We start from the raw sequence: 23,149 nt of genomic DNA on the forward strand, positions 1-23,149 counted from the left end.
TGAGTCTACAAGCTAATAAATTAAGTCATTTATGATACTACTACCGTGTTACTTTGCACTATAAAAATAGTAACTTAGACTAGTGTCATATACATGACACTAAGAGCATCTCCAACAGCCGCGCTAAGCGCCGCGCGCAAAAAACCTGTTTACCGCGCGCACTGCGGCTGGTTTTGCGCGCCCGCCTACGCTGGCTCCAGCAGCCGCGCTATAATGCAGCGCGCGCGCGCCGCTCCAGCAGAGCGCAAAAATACAGCGCGCGCGACTCGCCGGGCATTTTGCATATATGATATTTTGAAAAAAAATGAACATGTGAAATTTGACACAAACAAATTGATAAAATAAAAGTTCATGCCCACAAGTTCAAAATCATGCCCACAAGTTCATCCAACCAAATTTAGCGCGGCTGTTGGAGATGCTCTAATATAAGTTACTCCTCAGTATGACCAGCCTTATATACATTGGGAGTAGCTAGCCCTTGAAGATGCATTTGGATCTAGACATTGATCCATGATGATAGCATTTTTAATTTACTGGGTTAAGTGAGGAGAGTATAGTATATAAACCATGAACGGATCGGATTGGCTGATTATTTTATTTATGCATTAATTAGTTATAATGGTTTGGTAACACAAAGGGCACCACGTGAATTGGCCCCCGCCACATTATTCATGATGTGAGGTCACAACGACAGCGTTAGTGTTTTCCGACGCACCCCTCATGATCACACTTTAGGTCAGAGCTTTTCTCCTCGCATCTTTGCTTTTAACACCCACCGTTCGAGTGTCCACATTGACAGCATCTTTTCTTCCCATGCCCTACCAACTTCTCAATTGATTGGACGCTCTAATAAGTATCCACAAATCTCCCAGTTATTAATTGATTTGAGACAGTAGCAAAGATTACACAATAGGACCTTCCCTACCGTTTTTCATCAAAAAAGAAAGAAAGATTGAAGAGGATATGATAATTATCCAAAAAGACTTCATCTTTGCTTCTTTTTCTTTGAGCGGTCATTATCTTCTTCTTTTTTCATGCCCCTCCCACTTCTTAATTGATTTTTTTTTTGAGCGGTCATCATCATCGATTTTTAGAGCGGTCATCGTCTTTGAGTTTTTTTCATACATCTCCCACTTCTCAATTATTTGAACAATCTGATGAGTACCATAAAGACATCATCTTTGTTTTTTTAGCGGTCGTCATCTTTGCTTTGTGCGGATATCCATATGAACGTAAACATTAAGCGTTCTTATTGATGGCAGCTTATTGAACGTCATGTCCGAGCATATATTTCCTTCGATTATTCAAGTGTCCGGAGTCCATACCAACAGAATCTTTGCTTTTTTGATGCCCATTCCGAGGAGTAGCATCTTTGCTTTTTCGATGCCATTGTGTACTACTTTAGCTTGGAGCGTCCCAATCGAGGGCAACTTTAATTTTCCTTGAGACCAGCACCCCTCATGAAAGTTAAAACTATAATTTTTCATTATACTACTTCCCGTCAGGTTATATGAAGACATAATGATACAACCATTAAATTGGTTTCATAATGCTGTGTCTTAGGAATCACAAATCAACTAATTACCGTATGGTTGTGTCTATGACAATGGGCTCAAAAAAATTCTGCTAGTTAGGCTATTCTCCGTAGGAGTTTCATTATCATCAATACAATGCCATGTCAGCATTTTTTATGATGTGGCAAAGAATTAGTGAAGGGAGATATGAGAAGGGTTCCATCTAGATGAAACAATGTGCATGGTGTTTCCAATACACCTTGTCTCTTTCACGTAAGCATATGAAACATCCATAACGAGACAATACATTGGCTTAATAATTTATCTATATTTTAATTGGTTTTTAATGGTTTGGTAGCACAGAGGGCACCACATGAATTCCCCCGTGCGACGCTCTTCACATCATTGTTTTCCCCACGCACTCAAATAATCACACATTAGGTCGGAGCGTTTGTCCACGCATCTTTGCTTTGACACCTACCGTTGGAGTGTTGAAACTGACAGCATCTTTGTTTATTTTAATGCCCCTTCCACTTCTCAATTAGTAATTAGACGATCCGATGAGTATCCACGGAACATCATTTTGCTCTTTTTTAGTGGTCATCATCTTTGCTTTTCGGGTATCTATGTGAACATGAACGTCAAGTCGGAGCATATTTCCTTCAGATTATTCAAGCGTCTGGGGTCCAAACCAAAATAATCTTTGCTTTTTCGATGCCCCTGTGTTTTATTTGAGTGTTCGAGACGGAGCATTCCAATGAGTTCCATTTTATTGGAGCATCCAGAGTCCAGATCAATATAGCATCTTTGCCTTTTCGATGCTTTGGTAAAGCTGCTTTGAAGCGTGCCATGTCTGCCTTCTCGATGCCTTGTGAAAGTTACTTTGAAGCATTCAAAGTGATGGCATGTTTGAACTAAGGCCTGTTTGTTTCATAAGTTCTAGAACTTTTTTAAGTCCCAACTTATAAGTCCTAAGTCCCTAAAAAGTCTTTACCTGTTTGGTTCCTCGGACTTAACATAGACTAAAAGACCATATTACAACTATAAGTCCCTATAAGTCCCTCCTTGAGAGTCTTATTTCATAAGTCCCAAATGCTCACTTTAAGTCCCTATAAGTCCCTCCTGTTTGGTTTAGATGGGGACTTATAGGGACTTTTTTAAGTCCCTAAACCAATAAGTCCCTAGAAACAAACACCCTCTAATCTATCCATGCCTCTCACGAACGTCAGTCAGCATCTTAGATTTTTCGACACCTTCAGGAACGTTACCTCAAAGCGCCTACAATAGAAATGGCCTTTTGCATGGTGTGGTTCTTTGTGGTGGAACCAACCCATCCAGGTTCAAGTCTTAGACTTGGCATGGGTGCTCACATTTCCTGGATTTAACTGGCGCTTTGCTTTCAGTGGTAGGTGATGTATCCGTCAACAGCGAGGCGCCTGTGATGACTTCGTCAATCTCTCAAGACCCGCCGACCCGACTCAGTATCTCGGAAGTGCTCATAGGGATAGGGTGTGCATGTGTGCGTTCATAGAGGTGAGTGTTCATGCGTGTTTGTGACGTCTGGACCGTTTATGGAAATGCATGTAGTTCATAGAGGTCAGGCTAGCCAAGAATCGGTTATGATGCTACCTATTACAACCAGTTCATGTTACAAATCTTTCATAGTGCCTCTAGGAGATATCACAACCAGTTTGTGACACAAAATAGATGTTGTTGATGATTCAAACCGATTGGGGTCACCTCTGTATAGGATCAGAACCGGTTTGTGGCTTCAATCGGTTGTAGGAACTAATATGATTATTGGACTAAATTAAGCTATAACTGGATTTGGAGATTGCCTATATTAAGATCTACATGCAGGATAAGTTAGGGATCCAATCATTTTTTTTTGTTATGGTTACCAACATGTTTTCCTATCTTAGAGTAATTATTTTGGATCTTAAAATGACATTACACAATACCATAGGCATATTCAGAATTAATCAAGCCAGATCAGTGTCCTGGTAAGTATCTTTGACATTTGGCCCTGCAAATGTTGCGAAGGGGACGCTGGTTAATACTAAAACTCTTTCCTATGCCTAATTATATTACTTACTAGCTAAGTTTAGCAGCCCATGGACAGAACACTACTGCCTAATTATATTACTTACTAGCTAAGTTTAGCAGCCCACGGACAGGACACTACTCCCTCCATTACATAAACGGGATTTATATCAACATCTCATATAATTTATTTATTTTGCCATTAGTTTCATAATACATCTCACTTTTCTTCTTGGTTCCTGCACCCAGCCAATACTTCTCACACCTATTTATTCTTAATCCATTCTAAATGGTCTGTCACTAGAAACGCACTAGAAGCGAAAGGGAACTTGGTATAAGTGCACAAATTTATATGAGATATTATGTGGAACTGAGTGAGATTACAAAATCATTTTCACCGGCCAGTTTTCGCATTCGCGTGGAAAAAATCGACAGTGATAATTTAGCACAAAACCATTGGTGATAATCATTTTCACCGCCTGTCCATGGCGGTGATAATCTTCTAAAAAATTATAGAAAAGATCGACGGTGATAATTTAGCATAGGACCGATAGTGATAATCATTTTCAATATCGCTTCAAGCCATGGACCGGCGGTGATAATCTTTAAAAAAATTATGTAGCAACAAACCGACGGTGATAATCTTTAAAAATATTATAAAAAAGATAACAGCCCTAATTTTTTTAAACCCAAGCAAATTAAACCGCACAATCGCCCCATCACAAGGCCGCTCATGGCACGGGATCTTTCACACGAGATAAGAAAGTGTGCATCACAGGGATTCAAGAACTCACAGTCTCCCTGTTTGTTTGGGCTTCTGCTTCAGCTTTTGATGCTTCTAGTAGCCCTCTAAAAAGCACTTCTTCTGTTTACACATGAAGCTGAGAAGCACGTTCGGAGGTGCTTCGTACAGCTTCTGGAGGGAAGCACCTACAAACGTGCTTCTCCGCTTTATGTATAAATGGGAGAAGTGTTTTTTAGAGCGCTAGAAAAACACCAAAAACTAAAGCAGAAGCGCAAACAAACAGATCATTGGGTACATTTGGTTGCATTGCTGGGATAGGCTATCGCTGAGCTAGCCCAGCTACCTCAACTCGGCTTTGCCAGCCTTGCCTGGGCTGCTTGTTTGGTTATTTTCTTTTGCTGGAGTATAAAACTTAATACGTACGTTCCATAACAAATCAAACCGTGCCATATATACACTCCGTAATACATGGACTCTTGCCATAATTATCGGTAGCGATTCTTTTCGTGCGATGTGTTTTGCCGTCGAGAGCGAGCCGAATTGGCTCTCCCTGGCGAGCAAGCATTTCCTGGCCAAGCGAGGCTATCTGGCCCTCCAAAGAGAGTTTATTTTAGGGAAACCAAACACGTATCCTAGCCCAGCGAGGCTATAACCGTTTTTGACGTGAAACCAAACGTACTAGTCTCCCTTGCCCAGCTTCTCCCACAAGCCGTCCCAACGAATTTGGGAGACTAGGCGAGGGGTCGTATGTGAGAAGCTAGAAATTAAGCCCAAAAGATTATGCGTGAGTGCGAGGCATCGTTTCCTTTTCTCACATCCGGCCGGCGCAGCCGCACAGCATGGCTCCCATTTGCCGAGGGATCCCCCCTGCTGCCCATGGTGAGCTCTTCCATGGGTACCCGTAGTTCCATTCGCCTCATGTTGCCAGTTTGTGCATCGTTGTGTTGACTTTGGGGGGGGGGGGGGGGGGGGGGGGGGGCGGCTGTGGCTGCGGGGGATCATGGGTGATCCCATGGTGAGCTCTTCCACGGGAGCGATGAACTCCCTCCTCGATAAGCTGGGAGTACTGGAGAACCAGTATCCTGACCTCGCTGAAGGCGTGCGAGAGAGCTTAATGAGCCTAAGCGATGTCTTGCACAGCTTTGCTAGGCAGAGGATGAGGAACTCCCTCATCAACGAGTGGATGCTGCAAGTCCGGGAGGTGGTCTACGACATGGAGGACTGGATCGACGGCGATCCCTCCAAGGCCAAGCTGGACGATGTGGAGGAACAAATCGAAGAATTCAAGGGCCAGATCCAAGGTGCACGGGACCGCTGCACAAGGTACGGCCTTCTCAGCAGCACAACGCCTAGTACTAGTACTACTTGTCCACTACAAGATGATGCTGAAACCAGAGAATCAGTTGCCATGGATCCTAAACTGCTCCATGGGGAGGCGCCTTGCCGCCTTGTGGGCAGGGATGAACCAAGGAATGTTCTTGTTAACCACCTGATGGTCCAAGAAGAGCGGCGTAAGGTGGTGTGCATCGTGGGAACCGGAGGAATTGGCAAGTCAACTCTTGCCACGGGAATATACCGACAACTCCAAGGGCAGTTCAGCTGCGGGGCTTTCGTGCATCTCGGCCGGAACCCGTCCGTGAAGACGACCCTGATCAGTATACTCAAGCAAGTAATGCCGGATTGGCACTGCGAAGAGTATTTATGGAACGGCTACAACTCTGAGGACATGGAAGCATGGGACGAGAAGAAGGTCATCAATAAACTCTGGGCATTCTTAAAAACAAAGAGGTACTGAACCATATCTTATCTTACTATTACGTACTAACTGAATATTTCTCGCATTGTGATATCAAGCCATACCAGCCAATACGTACTGATGTTCACTTTACCATTTTGTTCTTTTTGCTAGTTATTTTGTTGTGCTCGTGGACATGCGGAGCATATCGACTTGGAAGAAGATCAGTTGTGCTTTGCCTAATAAAGACAAGTCTGCTGATAGGATATTGATTACAACTTGTACCAAGGATGTAGCAGAATCATGTTGCATACATCCCAGTGATTTTGTTCATCCGATGGAGCGCCTTAGCGAGAAAGATTCCAAAACATTATTTCATAGTAAAGTACCTGTTTCAGAACAACATAGGCTGCTTGAAGTTTCTGATGACATGTTGGAAATGTGTGGTGGCGGCGTGCCATTGGCCATAACTATTACAGCTGCATTACTATCTAGGAAATCTGCATGCTTGCCACCTGACCAATGTCATTCCACACCACAATGGATGAGAAAGGTACTGGAGATCAGCTATGATGATCTACCACTTCCTTTGAAGTCTTGTTTTCTGTACTTGAGTGCTTTTCCTGGAAATCGTACCATCAAGAAAGATCATTTGATAAGAAGATGGGAAGCTGAAGGATTAATTGCTAAAAGAGATGGAGAAAGCTTGTGGGAAACAGGGGAAAGCTACTTCAATGAGCTTATCAATAGGAGACTGATTCAACCGGCATTTGATGATGATAATGATGAGCCGACGGGTTGTACTGTTCATGGTGTTGTTCTTGATTTCATGGAATCCTTGTCAGCCGAAGAAAACTTTACTACTGAAGGTGGAAAGTTGAAGTGTGGACTATTTCCTTATGAAAGGGTCCGGCGAATCTGCCTTGACTGCGGCGAACAAGACGAAGGTGACACCTTGCTTAGCAGTAAATATTATTGTTCTTTGGAACAAAAGAGTCGGGAGGAGGACTCAAGCAGTGAAGAAAGCTCAGTTTGTGACCAAGACAAAGCAATTTCTTTGCACCTATCTCAGGTGAGATCCCTTGCATTCTGTGGGGATGTTGGAAGGATCCCTGATCTTTTAGATCAGTTCAAACTTGTACGGGTGCTAGATCTCAGTGATGTCAGCTTGCAAAACGAACAACTGGGAAGCATTGGAAGTTTGTCTCTGCTGAGGTACTTGGCACTTGGCGGGGCCGATGTCACAGAGCTGCCTCAACAAATTATGGAACTTGACCACCTGTCTACCTTAGATTTAAGGCAGACTGAGGTAAATGAATTACCAGAATTTAAGGGCACGACCAAGTTGGTGTGTTTGCTTGCAAATGGTCTCACAATACGGGGACAGGGAGGAGGAATGGGGGAAATGGAAAATTTGGAGGAACTATCAACGGTCTGTCTGGGTGGTGATGGCTCACTTGCTGACAATGTGGCAGGGCTTGTTAGCAAGTTGATGCAGCTGCGGATGCTTGGGGTGAGATTTAGGATTACGTATAATAGTACTGCAAAAGAAGCGGAACGGCAGGGAATCAAGCATTTGGTGGAGGAGGTGGGGAAATCAAACTTGCAGTTCCTTTTTCTTGATGAATACCCTCATCGTCTGCTCGACTTACTTGTTGACTGCTGGAGCCATGTAAGGCCACGTTACCTGCGGAAATTTGAGCTAAGATTGGACTGGCTATTGTGCCCCCTAAAAGTCCCACAGGAGATCTCTTTCCTTGTTGACCTCACTCACTTGCATATCGGAGTTTCAATAGTAGATGCAGAAGGTGTCAGCGCCCTCGGGGGGCTGCCAAAGTTAGTCCTCCTAAAATTGCATTCACTGCGGCCACAACATGTATATGGCCTCACCGGTGAACCACAAAGGTGAGTAAAGTGTTTTCTTTATCGCATGCATTGCATTTTTCTAGGCAAATGCTTAGTTAATTAGCTTAGTGACTGACTGTACGTATTCATGCATATTGCAGCCCAGCAAGGTTGTCCGTGAGCAGCAAGGATGGCTTTCAGCGCCTCAAGGTGTTCTGGTACGTCTGCGAGCATGGCGCTTGGACAGGGCTGCAGTTTGAAGAAGGCTCCATGCCGCACCTCCGAAGGCTTCTCATTGACTTCCAGTCATCGGAGGATACAGATCACTTTGTGCTTGGTATCCAGCATTTCTCTTGTCTTGTGCAGGTCCGTGCCACCATCTACTGTGAGCCTACTTCAACAACAGTTTCTGCCGCGGAGACCCACATCAGAGACCAAGTGTCTCAGAACCCCAACAATCCCCTACTGGAATTCAACAGAAAACGTCGAGGCCGTTTGGTGAGGCGTCTAGGGCCGCTCTCTAATGTGAAGGAGCAGCCATCGGCGGTGATTAAGATCCGCAGCCTGGATGACTGGACCATGATGATCGAGCAGGACAACAAGCTGCTCGTGATTGAGTTCACCGCGAGCTGGTGCGGGGCATCCAGCATCATAGCTCCCTTTTTTGCTCATCTCGCCAACAGGTTTCCAGATGCCATTTTTCTCGAGGTTGATATTGATGATATGAAGTATATTGCCGAGGCATACGAAGTTGATGGTGCGCCGATGTTCCTGTTCATGAACAAGCGAGAGGTTAAGGACACGCTTCGTGGCGCACACAAGGAAGAGCTGCTTCAGAAGATTCAGCTGCAGATGGCCCTGCTTGTGGACAAATGATACGGCGCTTGCTCCCCCCGGCATTCATATCCTTGGTCGCCGGCTGTATCATGCATCCGGCGTACACTGTTCCGTGAGCTGATTTGATCCTTTCTTTCGCTTGTTTGATTTGGATTTCATCTTTAGGACAAATTATTGCCTAATGAGGCCATTTGATTCCTTACAATGTGTGTCAGTCAGACAGCAGTGATGATTAATAGTCCTAATAATACTGTAAGCCCCGACATTGTTTGTGTCTGTGGCATATTAAGGCCTCCTGTATGCTACGTACGTATAAACCATCGTGCATATGTTGTACTGCTATTTACTCAAAACAACCCACCCACCCCCCTAAAAAAAAAGAATGCAGATATATCTGAATCTGTACAGAATTCGCCCCTCGCTCATATACATCTGTTTTGTAGCTAAATTTCCTGAAAGATTTATTACGGTTCATCTGATATATATCTCGCTCATATGCATCTGTACAGACTTGGATAGGAAGCCTCAAATGCAGTTTTTGTAACCGTAATGAGCACTATGCAACATCGCTTCTCTGACTGTTTTCTTGCTAAAACTATTTGGCATGTTGTCGAGATCGCCCTAGGCATCAATAAACCATAGTGATTGGTTGCGAGGTTTTTTTTTACGAAACAACCATTAGCGGGGTATTTATTGCCAAAGAACGGCCGAACAGAATTCGACCGTGGAAGAAGTGGCCCGTTTATAAGGGAAACTGGGTCGAAAACCGAAGAGAGAAAAAACACAAAAAAACACCAGAGCTGGGAGGTAGGGTTATGAGGTCTAGAAAACTAGAAAAAACAACCTAAGGAACATCATCTGATCCAGAAACGAGAGCACCCAAACCCAAAGTCACTACATGGTGCATCTCAAATACGACCTGCACAATCACTCCACCCTTGAAAAGCTCCTTAGGTTGTGAACGGAGGGGGTATGTATATAGTACTGGAAAAGTAGCTAGTCGATGGTGACCCGTGTAAAGAAACTCAGGTATCAGGCTGGCAAGGAAGACAATAGCCTCGTGGGCATATAGAAGTTTGAAAGATTTTCCACCATTGAGGAACAATATTTAAATGTGCTTGCTTGGTTACTTTTCTTGAGGGTAAATCTTTCATGCAAGTAAAGGAAAACACCATCATTTCTCCTTGTTGTTGCAATGTAACTGAATTAGTAGAGACACGGTTGCTACAAAGAATAATTTATAGTTTCACTATTATTATTATTATTATGAACTTTTTTATTTTTTGCATTGTTGGCAACAATTTTTTTACTCTATATACCCATGTTGAAAGTCCTGGCTCCGCCACTGATTGTAGCACGAAGTAGAGTTCATGGATGCAAACATAGAAGGGCTCGATGACATTTTACCCAGATTCGGATAATTAGGCCATATCCTACTCCACGTTGGTGGAGGCTTCAAATCACAAAGACCATAAGACCATAAATGGCCAACCAAGTGCAAGCCAACCTGTTCCACCATGGCTTATCGACCACAAAGGTGAAGCCGCACTTGAGGTAGATTTTCATGAAGTAGGGAATCTTCATTTCTAAACTCTTGATTCATTAACAATATAATGGTTGAAGGCTCTCTGAGTGACTCCTAACCATCTAGCAAGCGCACACCATCCAAGAGTAACAAGTAAAGCAAAGTCACTTGCTTGAAATCCACAAAGATCCCCACTCTCAAGAACCCACACTGCTACAGCGAGCTGCTATACAAACGGTTTTTAACCTCTTTTTGCGACGGTGTTTTGAACTATCGCCAAGTGAGTGACTGCGATAGGGGATCCTTCCCACACGATCTAGAAATTGTCGGAGATAGGGAGCCTTGATGCATACAATTATCCCTATAAAACTGTTTCTGATATCTTGAATATCCGAAAGGCTTCATCCTTGCAACTCGTTTGTGCTTACATTGCCATCACACTCGGTATTCTATGGTGCTACATTTACGATGCGCGGTCCATCACAAACAGTTCACGATTATAGAAGCAGATAATCACACACATTTACTTTTCCTCGACTATATGCGATTCGATGTAAGAGCGCATATGGTTGTCCCTATAAAACTGTATGTGAAGCTTGAATACATCCCACACGATTCATCCGTCGTACCCGCATCAGATGAAGACCTATCGCACGTGTTCTTCTATGATCAAACGTTTATGATGCGCACAACATCATAAACAGTCCATAATTGTGTAGCCTGTGTGATAAGGTGACTTTCGCAAACATTTAATATGAAAGAACTATGTGCGATGCTGTTGTTAATCGCACGCATTTTTCTTGGCTGATCATGTGTGCAGTAGAGATTGATTGCACACGTAGTGGATCCGAGAAACGTGTCTGATCTCCACGTCTATCGTAGACGTTTCGCTTTTGCAAACCGTGTGCAGTGTAATTCCTAATTTAATCCCAAATTTAAAAATCACGTATTTTGAATTTGTAAGTAGGTAATCACTTATTTCATATCCAACCATGTTTATTACAAATATAGGTTCAACCACGAATGCATAATTCGATGGACATGTACGTATACTGAAGAACTACGGAAGCACCAAGTAAAGAATGATGAACCATAGTTATACTAAAGACTGTAAGGAGAAAGGTGAAAGACATTCTGGTTGCTGGAGAAGGTGAAGCGGAATGCCCATATTGTGCCCTCCTCCGTGCGTGATGCGTGCACGACTCTAGGCCAACCCCTTTTGATGGCTGCCCATCCATCCTTCACTGTCTTCATGAGGACTTCTCGATGCTCATTGTAGTCTGGATGAAATACTTTAACCTTCATTGCATGTCCACCAATCACGTATTTTCTGAGGTAATCTTGAGTGAACTGCTTCGGAAACCATTGCGAACGAAAAAGTTTCAGACATTGTTGTCTAACAACTCATTATGGGCAGTAAAAAGAGAAGGCTGCAGAGTTTGTAGTTATCATCATACAGCTCACTATTGTGTTGGATAGAGCATAAAAAATAATTTTCTTGCCATCATTCGTATCTTTTTGCTAATAATCCTTATCAGTTTCCTCACTTGATGCTTGTTCATGAATATCTCATTGCCCACACGCAAAAATGGTATATGCGTGGATCCTTGCCAAGGGCATATGTACCTACAAGCAATAAGTCAATATTAGAAGCTAACAAGTGTCCATGCATGGATTCATATGCACTACATTATGGAACGACGGGGGGAGTACAAGCCGAGGAATGAAACTAACCTCGGCAGAAAATGGTGGGCACACCCGTTGTTGTCCTGCATAAGTAGTGGAAAAGCATGATCAATACATCAACCTTAACATCAAAAAAATATAGCAAAGATAAACAACATCATCTCCAAATGATAACTTGAATGTGTTGCTTTCAGCATGCTGTTAAAGAAGATATAAAATGGAAGGCAATGTTACATACAACAGGCTTAACAGCCATCAAATATTGTAATTCAAACTGGTATTGTTGAAAATGAATAGAACGTAGGTAATGCTTAAAAATCACACTGGATAAATGTGTAAAACTGAAATAAAGGGCATGTGTTAACTACACTAGGCATAACTAGAACCAAATATAGCCGTTTAAACTTGTATTGATGCAATCGAGTGGCACAGTTCCGACTTGCACATAATGAACATCACATTATGAATGATTGAAATAAACAAGGCATAAATGATCAGTATAACAATCAAATATAGCCATTCAAAACTGGACAGAGTCTCACTGCAACCAACCTAACAAGCAAATACAGATAAACAGGGCATATGCTTGAAAATTGGATAAATGCTCACTGCAACCAACCTAACAAGAAAATACAGATAAACAAGGCATCTGCTTGAAAACTGGACAAATGCTCACTGCAACCAACCTAACAACCAAATACAATAAACAAGGCATCTGCTTGATAACTCGACAAATGCTCACTTCAACCAACCTAAGAACCAGATATAGATAAACAAGGCATCTGCTCGATAACTAGAAAAATGCTCACTGCAACCAACCTAACAACCAAATACAGATAAACATGGCATCTACTCACTATAAACAACCAAATATAGCCATTCGTGAAACTAAAGTGGACAATTCATACTTAAACATCATATAGCCCTATTGAACAATACATTTTTTTATAACTGAAATAATTAAAACGGCACAATTAAAACACCGCATGGAAAATGCTACAACAACAAAGGGTACTGGTTGGCAAGCTAGAAAAGATAAGATTTGCTGAGATAGGATGTTGCCTCACATGTCATGGATGGGATCCTTCCAGTTGGAAGAACTCAGACCCATGGTGCGCTCTCTGATGTCACATATGGGTTGTTTCACTTTGGAAGAACCTTTGTGGGTGCCCTCCTCGTGGTCGTGGTCGATGAGATTTGACTTGGCAATTGAGGATTCCAAGCCGCCGCCGTAAAACATGTCCTTCATAAATGACAAAATGAGCTCGATTGCATACGAGGATCACAAATCCTTGATCACGTGATGGAGGAGATCAGCGGCAGGGCCGTCGAAGAGATACAGTAATATGCTACCCCACTGACATGAAGCCTTCGGCATGGCAACATAGTCAATGTCTTCGCGCGGCTTCCGCAGCGAGGTGTTGCTCCGGGATCGACAGGTCGGGGCGAACGGCGACGATATGGGAATCATTGGGTAACATGAACTTTATTATCTAAGCTAGGAGGAACGGACATACCAGCAGGGGTTGGCGGCGGCGGCGACGACGACGAGCTAGGGTTTGAGGGGCGGGAGGGGTCGGGTGGGGGGCTGTGGAGGGGGGGTGGTGTCCACCACACCGATCTGCTTCGGCACCTCGGCTGCCATGGGGGCCGCAACGTCACCTTGCCGATCTGCTTCGTTACCTCGGTTGGACCGGGGGCTTTGCCATCTCTTCATCAACCTACTACGGGGACCTCGGTGTCACCTGCCGACCAACTTCATCATGTTAGCTGGACAGGGTGCTTCACCTCAACGCATCGACCGTGCTGCGTCGCCACTTCGTCAAGCCGAGCTCCTCGCTCGTTCATCTCGGGCTTGGGGGCTAGGACCTCGGCCAGGTCGAGGACTGTGTCTTCGTTCGACAAAAGCCGAGACCGCGCCATCAAAACTGATCACATTAGCCAGCTAAGTTGCTTTCATGCTCATTTTTTTCTTCAAATTTTCAATTTTGGTTCGGTTTGACCAAGCATTATATTTGTGTTAAACAAAAAACTTTTTTTATTAAAACTTAGTTTGTTAAAAACACTTCCTTTTCCCATGTTAACTGGGGGCTCTTAAATTCATAGGAGCCATTTTATAATAAATGTGTTTTCTTCTTAGTTGTTGCAAAGTCCTTTTCCACCACTCCTTTCTCGATTAGAGTGTATGGTCAATAGCCGGATAGCCTAGTTTCTCTTTAAAGCCGCTAGAGTTTAGTTTGCTAAACTGCCCTCTGAGAAGCACTCAACCTTTGGGATAAGCAGGTTGAAGCCAAAGGCTAGCCTACTTGAAGTTTAGAGATGGGATGTGTCATGTTAAAGTACAACGGAAGACATATTGATTTTAAGACCAATACTTGGATTGGCACCAAAAAACTTGATTTCATTCAGGCGTGAAGTTTTCACATAAGTTTTTTTTTGGTTTTTCAAGCTTATAAAACCGTTAACCCGTTTTATGTTTTCCTTTCAGGAGGCGGGACATCCTCTTGATCGAGGTGTTCTGCGTGATGGTCTTGCTCAGGATATCTTTTCTGACCCACAGTTTGGCATCTTTCCTACCGAGCTGCACCTTAGTGTTGTCAAAATCTACACGACAGTTGAACTAGTTCCCAAGGAGTTACGATCCTAGGGTCGGCCATATTGCCAACCCAACTCTCGGGGCTACTGCATTGACGATTCAATGTAGACAATTTAAAAAGTGCAAAACAGTTTTCGAGGAGATTAGGATCCTCATGTTGGTTGACCGCACTCAACCTGTGTCTGGAGGAGTATGTACACTATGTTTCCGTTCCTAAGTATGTTGCCGAGCTAGGAGTTGATCCTTAGGCCGATTTCGCGAATCGACCTGAGTCTCAGGGGCTGCTGGGATCAGGGGTTTTGTTTTATCCTTCAGGTGCACCCTGGATTTTAGGCCGACACGCACCTTGAGGGCTACTGGTTATACATCTCGGAAGAGAATAAATTACACCAATAAAAAAATCCACAAAAAATAAGCTCACGGCCGAGGTGGTGCACCATCTCAGAAACAGTCCAACATAAAGTTCGGATGCAAGTGGCTGGCTCCATAGAAGGCATTTCCGGTATTAAGCTCGGCTGAACACCTCCAACTTTTTCAAACCAAGGTGATTGATACGTCCATTTTGCATCATGTTTTCTTACTATTATTTATGATGTTCTTATCCATAATAATGCTTTTTGGAGTAATTCTAATGCCTTCTCTCTCATAATTTGCAAGGTACACACCAAGGGGGAGAATTCCAGCAGCTGAAAATCTAGACCTGGAAAAGTTATGTCAGGCTACCTATTCTGCACAACTCCAAACAAGTTGAAACTTCACGGAGAATTTTTGTGGAATATTTGAGGAATATTGGAGCAAATAACTACCAGAGGGGGGCCATCAGGTGGGCACAACCCACCTCGGCGCGCTAGGCAGCCCAGGCGCGCCCTGGTGGGTTGTGCTCACCCAATCCCACCTCCGGTGCCCATCTTCTGGTATATAGGTCATTTTGACCTAGAAAAAAAAGAAGGAGAGAACTTTTGAGACGGAGCGCCACCGTCTTGAGGCGGAACTTGGGTAGGAGCACTTTTGCCCTCCGGCAGAGCGATTCTGCCGGGGGAACTTCCCTCCCGGATCATCATCATCATCATCACCAACAACTCTCCCATCTTGGGGAGGGCAATCTCCATTAACATCTTCAACAACACCATCTCATCTCAAACCCTAGTTCATTTCTTGTATTCAATCTTGTTACCGGAACTATATATTGGTGCTTGTGGGTGACTAGTAGTGTTCATTACATCTTGTAGTTGAGTACTATATGGTTTATTTGGTGGAAGATTATATGTTCAGATCCATTATGCTATTTAAAACTCCTCTGATCTTGAGCATTATTATCATTTGTGAGTAGTTACTTTCGTTCTTGAGGTCACGGGAGAAATCTCATGTTGCAAGTAATCATGTGAATTTAATACGTGTTCGATATTTTGATAGTATGTATGTTGTGATTCCCTTAGTGGTGTCATGTGAACGTCGACTACATGAAACTTAACCATATTTTGGGCCTAAGGGAATGCATTATGGAGTATCAATAAGATGATGGGTTGCGAGAGTGAAGAAGCTTAAACCCCAGCAAGGGACCGATTGGATCCAAAAGTTTAATACTATGGTTAGAATTTATTCTTAATACTTTTCTCGTAGTTGCGGATGCTTGCGGGAGGGTTAATCATAAGTAGGAGGTTCATTCAAGTAAGAACAACACCTAAGCACTGGTCCACCCACATATCAAATTATCAAAGTACCGAACACGAATTAAACCAACATGGTGAAAGTGACTAGATGAAAATCCCGTGTACCCTCAAGAACGCTTTGCTTATCATAAGAGACCGTTTTGGCCTGTCCTTTGCCTCAAAATGATTTGGCTACTTTGCTGCAGTTTTGCTACTACTATTGTAACTTGCTCGTTACAAATTATCTTGCTATCAAACTACTCTGCTACTTACAATTTCAGCACTTGCATACATTACCTTACTGAAAACTACTTGTCATTTCCTTCTGCTCCTCTTTGGGTTCGACACTCTTACTTATCGAAAAGAGCTACAATTGATCCCCTATACTTGTGGATCATCAATGATCTATGACATCTCGGATGTAGATCGACGTTGGAGCTCGGTAGCAAAAATACACCTTGGATGCAGTCTGACATTGGAGCTCGAATGCAATAGAACACCGTCGCACGGGATAAACTTTGAACCCGAGGTGTGGCGTAAAAACAACAAGGCATTGATAGAGGCCGAGAACTTAAAGGGGATCCTCGGATGCCCGACGTGTGAACTCTTTGGATGCACCTTGCCGATCCTCAAGATTAGAGATGGGAAGAATTTATTGAACCAGTTTTCAAGACCGTTCGCCGAAGACGGAGAACAACTCGAAAGAACCAAGCAAGCGTCCCCAATGTGAAGACCGGTTCAGAGAGCTACTAACGGCGTCCTGAACTAGGGGGTACTCACCACATCATCTCCCGACCAGGTGGGTTGGACCGAGGACCCCCATGGCGGTTCACTAATGGGCCAGTTCGGGCAGCCCATTAGTGATCAAGATAAGAACTCCTCTCCACCGACGTAGCCAACTAGGACTCTTGTTACCCTAGGCTTCCGGTACATTATATAAGCCGAGGCCAGGTTAGTCGATAGACGATGACCATCCATACACCCATTCATACATTCACCATACCCTAGGGTTTAGACCACAACTCACGATCTCGAGGTAGATCAACACTGTACCTTGATACTTCCATAATATAAGCAAGAGCATAAGCAAGAGCAGGACGTAGGGTTTTACCTTCATAGAGAGGGCCAGAACCTGGGTAAAGTTTGTGTGCGTTCTCTCTTGTTGTCGATCGATCCGATCTAACAGCTTGGGACCCCTACCCGAAATCTGCCGGTTTTGACACCGACATTGGTCACTTGAATCCATCCACTTTAATCTAATATATGTTTCTTTTACTGCAAAAAAGAAACTGCTTGGAAGTGCGGGTAAAACAAATTGCTCGGTAGTCCCGGAGAAAATATAGTAGCTCTCAATTGAAATTATAGAAATGCCAAAGCCACAGTTCGAAGGTAGCGGAAGAATTTGCTTCGGAGTATCAGACCTATATCGCAACTAGATAAAGAACACTTGGAAGTGCCAAAAAAAAACAGTTATGCTCGGGGGTGCCAGAGCTACGAGAGATGGTTTCAAAGGAAACTTGACTCAAAGGAACAAAATGATTGGTAGTTCTGACGATACACAAAAATGGCTTTCCTCCTAGGGCTATTGTGGTCATTTCATCCAATATGAATCATCCAGTTGGCCATAATTAAAATAGATATAGGGATATCAGGTGGGACGGGAACTTGATGCTCTCGGGTACCCGCGCACTCTATATGCACAAAAAAATTAGTAATTCAAAAAAAGTTCAAAAAATTCCAAATCTTGTTTGGAATCAAAGATGATCAGGTATTGTACTCGTATAAAAAGTTTGGACAAGAAATGATTTATATTGACTTCAGGGCAAAAAAGACAAGTTTATGACGACAATATAGCGTGTATAGTGCTTGTATATAGCGTTTTTTTGCCAAATCTTCGACCTAGGATGCAATAAAAGTCATTCTCCAACGAATCTTTTTATATGACTACAATACTTGATCATGTTTGATACCAAAATTTTTTTGGAATTTTTTGAACTTTTTTTGAATTACTAATTTTTTTTTGCATATAGGATGCGCTGGAACCCAGGTTCTCCTTCGTATTTTCCTCCCCCACCACCATGAGTTTCCTTTCTCACCGCCATGAGTTTTCTTCCCTAAAGTTTTGGGACCGAGGGGCATGTCCTTTGTCCGTCTCGAAAAAATTGGATTCTAGTTAGGCTGAATTTCATAGAAGGAGAAAGAAAATCAATTTTTCGGCTGGGCGTGTTTTTTTGGATGGACCAGTAGGGTTGCTCTCATATTTAGTTTTGAGTTAAATACATCAGAGGTGCCTAAACTTGTCCTTTGTGGTCAGTTTGGTGCCTAAAGTTGTAAAATACATGAAACTGGTGCTCAAACTTGTCCGATCGTGCAAATACGGTGCCTTCATCCGTATTCCAACGTACGTGCTGTCAGCGTGGCATGCTAGTGTGGCAGTGGCCCATGTGCCCGCTCGTGAGGAATTATTTTACAGAAACCAAACTCGAATTTTATTTAATCATGCAGGAAAGTCTTGAAGTATAGGGTATGCTAGATAGAAATAAAATGAAAAAAAAAACACAGAGGAGTTTCGAACGAGGCACCTCCTGGTCAACTACCGGCATGATCTAGCCATGCAGCTGAACTTTGCTTTCCATAAGAATGTTAGCAATAAAGCTATTGTAGACTGATTGATGCGTTTATCCATCATTTATTTATTTATTTATTACCACTGGTTATTTTTTATTTTTTCCAAGTTCATGTTTAGTTTTATGACACACAATTTTTCCCATATAAAAATACAATAATTACCAATATTAAATTACTTTGTATTTTCAAATCTTTTTTCTTCTTTTTGTGTGTACTTTGAAGAGGTAAAATGAACTTTTTCAGAATTTTATGTTGAGTTAAATAGTTGAACCCATATTAAATACTATTGTGTAAATTCATATATCTTCATTCTGCATCAGAAGCACACACAATTATTGTGTATCTTCACTCTATTTCTAGAATACCCAATTATTAAAAAATTGACAACTTTGTATTTTGTAAACTATTCAACATGTATTAAAAATTATTTTCTAATAATATTAAATTCTACAATGTATCCAAACATGTCAACCATGTTTGTAGAAATATAAGGATATTCAAAACAATTTTAATAAGCGTTGAACATTTTCTAAAAACATGTTGAGCCTTTTGTAAAATACACATTGTCATTTTTAATGCATGGCAAATATTTTTCAAAAACACTTATAATTTGTTAATACATGTGAAAACTTTTCCCAAAACATGTTGAACATTTTTCAAATGCACTAAAACTTTCTTCTAAGTTTATGGCAGTTTGTACTTTTTTCGAACATTTATTTTTTAAAATAGTAAAAAAAATTATAACCACGAGCTTGAAAAAGTAGAAGTAGAACTTGTGTGGACCTAGACGAGCGCCATATGGAAACAAAATCGCTTGAAGAGGTACATAGCGACCAGAACGGATTTTTGGAGCACGGTGGCCACTGAGCACTTTTTTTTTTGAAAGGGTAAAAACCGTCACTTAAAAGTTACCATTTATTTATTTATTTGATAAAAACATATGCATGTGCTATAAGTGACTGTCAAATTTCGTCTGAAATGATGTTATATTATACTCTGCAATAAAGACAAAAATCCGGCGAAAAAAAGAGCTGATTTTTGCATGTATTTGTCTTTTTCTTATCTCTCACATACAAGCACAGATTTTGATGAAAATTCACACGATGTATTACACTTCTATATGTGCACATATAAAAGAATTCAGAATTTTTTGCACTGTAAAAATCCGTTTCTTTGAAGTTCAAAAAACGGGCACAATATGCCCGTGTTGCAAAGTTACAAAAAAGGCGAGATCCCAGAGGCAAGCGCCCCCTTTATATTTTTATAGAAGAATTACCTTATGCATAACAACGCAATATGTACAGTTCGACTTCATGATTGCCTATTCAGCAGAGTTTGGCGTGGACTCACACGTTTTTTTTAGTTTTTGTCTGTCATACGCTTATACTGACATAGGTTTTTCCTACGTGATTAAATTAAATATGAGGAGTTTCCTGCAAAAACAATCTCAAGCGCAGGCCACCCAGCACGTTCCCCGCTCTCTGGCACTGACATGTGGGGTTGTCACGCCACGTGGGCAGACCATACGCCCAGATACAGAAGGTGGCACCGTGTTTGCATAGCCGGACAAGTTTAAGCACCAATTTCGTGTATTTTGTAACTTTAGGCACTAAACTGACCGTGCAAAACAAGTTGAGGCACCCCTAGTGTATTTACCTCTTTAGTTTTCTTACCCACCGCGGTGAGTTTTCTTCCCAATCTTTGGGACTGAGAGTCTGCCTTTGGTTAAAAAAATGGGCACTAAAGTGGTATTGGGTATTGTCAGTGCGGGTTTAGATTATTTGCGCCCTTTTAGGGCCTCTTTGATTTAAAGGATTTTCATAGAATAGTGGAGGGTTATGAATTTTTTTTATGTTGGTTATTCGATTCATAGGATTGAATCATGCGGGAATTTTTATAAGAAATCTACCACACTACATTTCAAACGAAATTTTGCAGCCACTCCATCATATAAGGAATCCTTTGTTTTTCTTATGGTTAAAATAAAAAAAATAAAAAAGGGATTTTTTAAGGCTGGCTTTATTTATTTATTTTTGGATCAGTAGAGTATTAGAGTTCTTTTTTTGGATCAGTAGAGTACCAGAGTTGCTCTCACACTTATGGAACGCACGTTCGCTCGTTACGTTTGCCGAATGAAAACGGTGGATTCAATCCCCAAATCTGGCGCTGTTGGTCTGAAGAATGGATCCCCATTTCATCCGAGACCACCAAAAATCCATCGCTCATTCCTCCTCAACCTTCGCATCCCCACTCGGCGCCATGCCACGGACGGGCCCGGAGTTCCTGTCGGCGGCGCGGAACAGAGGAGGGCGACCGCGACGGGGGGCGTAGGATGGAGACGGAGGGTAGGAATCAAGCGGCCTGGGGTGCTTGCTCACATCTGGCCGGAGCCGGAGCCTCGGACCAAACAACTCTCCGGCAGATCCATCTAGGTGAGGCGTCCGGCGAGGCTACACCGACTTTGTTGTTGGGGTTTGCTATGCTACTACTCCTACTTTTTTTTATAAACCTTTAAACAGAGGAGGATGAATTGCTGCACTTTGATTGGCAAAGGCTTTATATCCCCACTGGGTAGCGTGAAAAATCAAATGCAGCACGCATCTTTAGGAAAAGCAAAAGAAAAAGCAAATCAGGGCACATACGTTGCTTCATACTTTGGCAAATACTCCCTCACTAGAAAAGAGACAAGAAGCAACGGACCATGCGCCCTTTAGATACAGCTGAGAGGAGGAGGAGGTAACTTGCTGCTGCTGTCTGAAGCTTCTGAGCGCAAAGCCTCCTGCTCCTGCATGCATATCTTGCACTACTGCTCCGGTTTTGGGCTGGATTGGCAGCAGTCATTGCAGAAGAAATATTTCAGATCAGAATGTACTTCAGAGATTACAATGTAAACACTTGTGTTTTCGTGAGCTGCTGTTATCGGCCATCAAGTTAAGCACTTTGGATATGAGATGTAACCATACAAGGTGGGGGAGCAAGGGATATCAATAATGCATTGCATCTGGGGATAAATTGAAAGTGTGATGCTTCTCTGCTTGATCATGTTCTTAAAATGTTCATGAAACATTCAGAGTCTCCTTTTCTGGTAATTAAAGATGATGATGTGTATGAAGAAGGCCCATACCACCGGATTTCGGTCACGTCGAGAGATGCAGAAGCATACCGTACGAAAACAATACCTGCAGCGGCATCATCATTCTCCTTGACATTTGAAGCATCCAGTTACCCACCAACATTACCAATTGGCTTGTTTGAGCATTCCAATAAGCTTGATGTGCTAGTTCTCTGTTGTTGTGCCTTCAATTTTGCGCCACCTCCTTTCCTGAAGTGTCATGAACTAAGATTCCTTGAACTGGACCAATGTACATTGGGGGAAAAATTTTAGCAGAGAATCATGCAGAGTGGTTATATTTGTGTAGCTTGCAGGTCCTAGATCTACGTTACACTGAATGGAATGGAATCTTGACTGAAGAAAAGATGGATCTCATGACAAATACCAGAGAGCTAAATATAGAGGGAGTCCAGGGCTGGCAGTACGCTGCTGACCTACAAGGGGACTACCTAACCTCCAGAGGCTCCAACTAATAAAACCAACATGTAAATGGAGACATCAAGGCATGTTTGATAACTCCTTTATAGATAAGCCAAATGTGGAAATACTTGATTTGTCAGGGAACACTGACATGAAAAAGCCTCCAACAAGCCTATCAAAACCTAGCAGCCTTCAGACTCTTGTACTTAAGAGCCCAGGAGGGCAGTACTGTAGGTGGCCCAGGAGTGTAGTGCTTGCTTGGATTTTTATTGTGTGTTATTGTTGCCAATGCCTCAGGTGCGAGCTTATGGTGGCTCTCACCATACACTGTGGCTTTCAAATAAGAAGCGGAAAGGTTTGTGCCTACGTACACAAACCTGGCCGATGCGTTTGTGTGTGGTCTGCGATTGCAGCGTCGACCAGGTTGCATATCTGTGTGTGACATTGATGAGTGCTTGGTTGTTAGTACCTGTGTGGAATTGTAAAGGCTGCCTGCTTATGTGTGCCTGTGTGCATCTACATGGATAACTACTTGTGATTACGAGTGTGACTTGTTTGGGTGTGTTTGCCATGTACTATCTGAACCAAGAAGCAGCTCGGCCGGTTGTATGTGCCTGCATGCATTAATCGACCTTTGCTGCCTCTTTCCTTTCTTTGTGATGATTTTTTTTTTTGAAAAAAAAGCAGCAGCAAAGCTATACGTGTGTGCTGGCTGTTGAATTTACCAGTCTCCTCTGTGTATGAATGACATTGATCGAGCCACCTGTGAACTGTTTGGCACGATTTTTGTATTCTGAATGTATTATCTGGAACT

General features: G+C 42.6%; 1 protein-coding gene and 1 pseudogene across 1 annotated transcript; both read left to right on the plus strand.

Annotated features, from left to right (window-relative positions):
• Positions 1-5,265: 5,265 nt before the first annotated feature.
• LOC125542245 (disease resistance protein Pik-2) lies at positions 5,266-9,055 on the plus strand. The gene is made up of 3 exons (XM_048705202.2): positions 5,266-6,090; positions 6,212-7,942; positions 8,044-9,055. Exons 1-3 carry the CDS (start codon positions 5,303-5,305, stop codon positions 8,756-8,758), a joined length of 3,234 nt encoding a protein of 1,077 aa, XP_048561159.2. The 5' UTR covers positions 5,266-5,302; the 3' UTR covers positions 8,759-9,055.
• Positions 9,056-21,592: 12,537 nt separating this feature from the next.
• LOC147977583 (uncharacterized) lies at positions 21,593-22,873 on the plus strand (annotated as a pseudogene).
• The last annotated feature ends 276 nt before the right edge of the window (positions 22,874-23,149 follow it).

The sequence above is a fragment of the Triticum urartu genome, chromosome 3A (assembly GCF_056163025.1).
Source record: "Triticum urartu cultivar PI428250 chromosome 3A, HENAU_Tu73, whole genome shotgun sequence".
Classification (NCBI taxonomy): domain Eukaryota; kingdom Viridiplantae; phylum Streptophyta; class Magnoliopsida; order Poales; family Poaceae; genus Triticum; species Triticum urartu.

What these genes read in the sequence shown, in the direction of transcription:
- LOC125542245 (XM_048705202.2), top strand. Translation starts at nt 5,303, where the DNA reads ATGGGTGATCCCATGGTGAGCTCTTCCACGGGAGCGATGAACTCCCTC. An exon ending in GCATTCTTAAAAACAAAGAG is followed by an intron (nt 6,091 to 6,211) that starts GTACTGAACCAT and finishes TCTTTTTGCTAG; the next exon opens with TTATTTTGTTGTGCTCGTGG. An exon ending in CTCACCGGTGAACCACAAAG is followed by an intron (nt 7,943 to 8,043) that starts GTGAGTAAAGTG and finishes TGCATATTGCAG; the next exon opens with CCCAGCAAGGTTGTCCGTGA.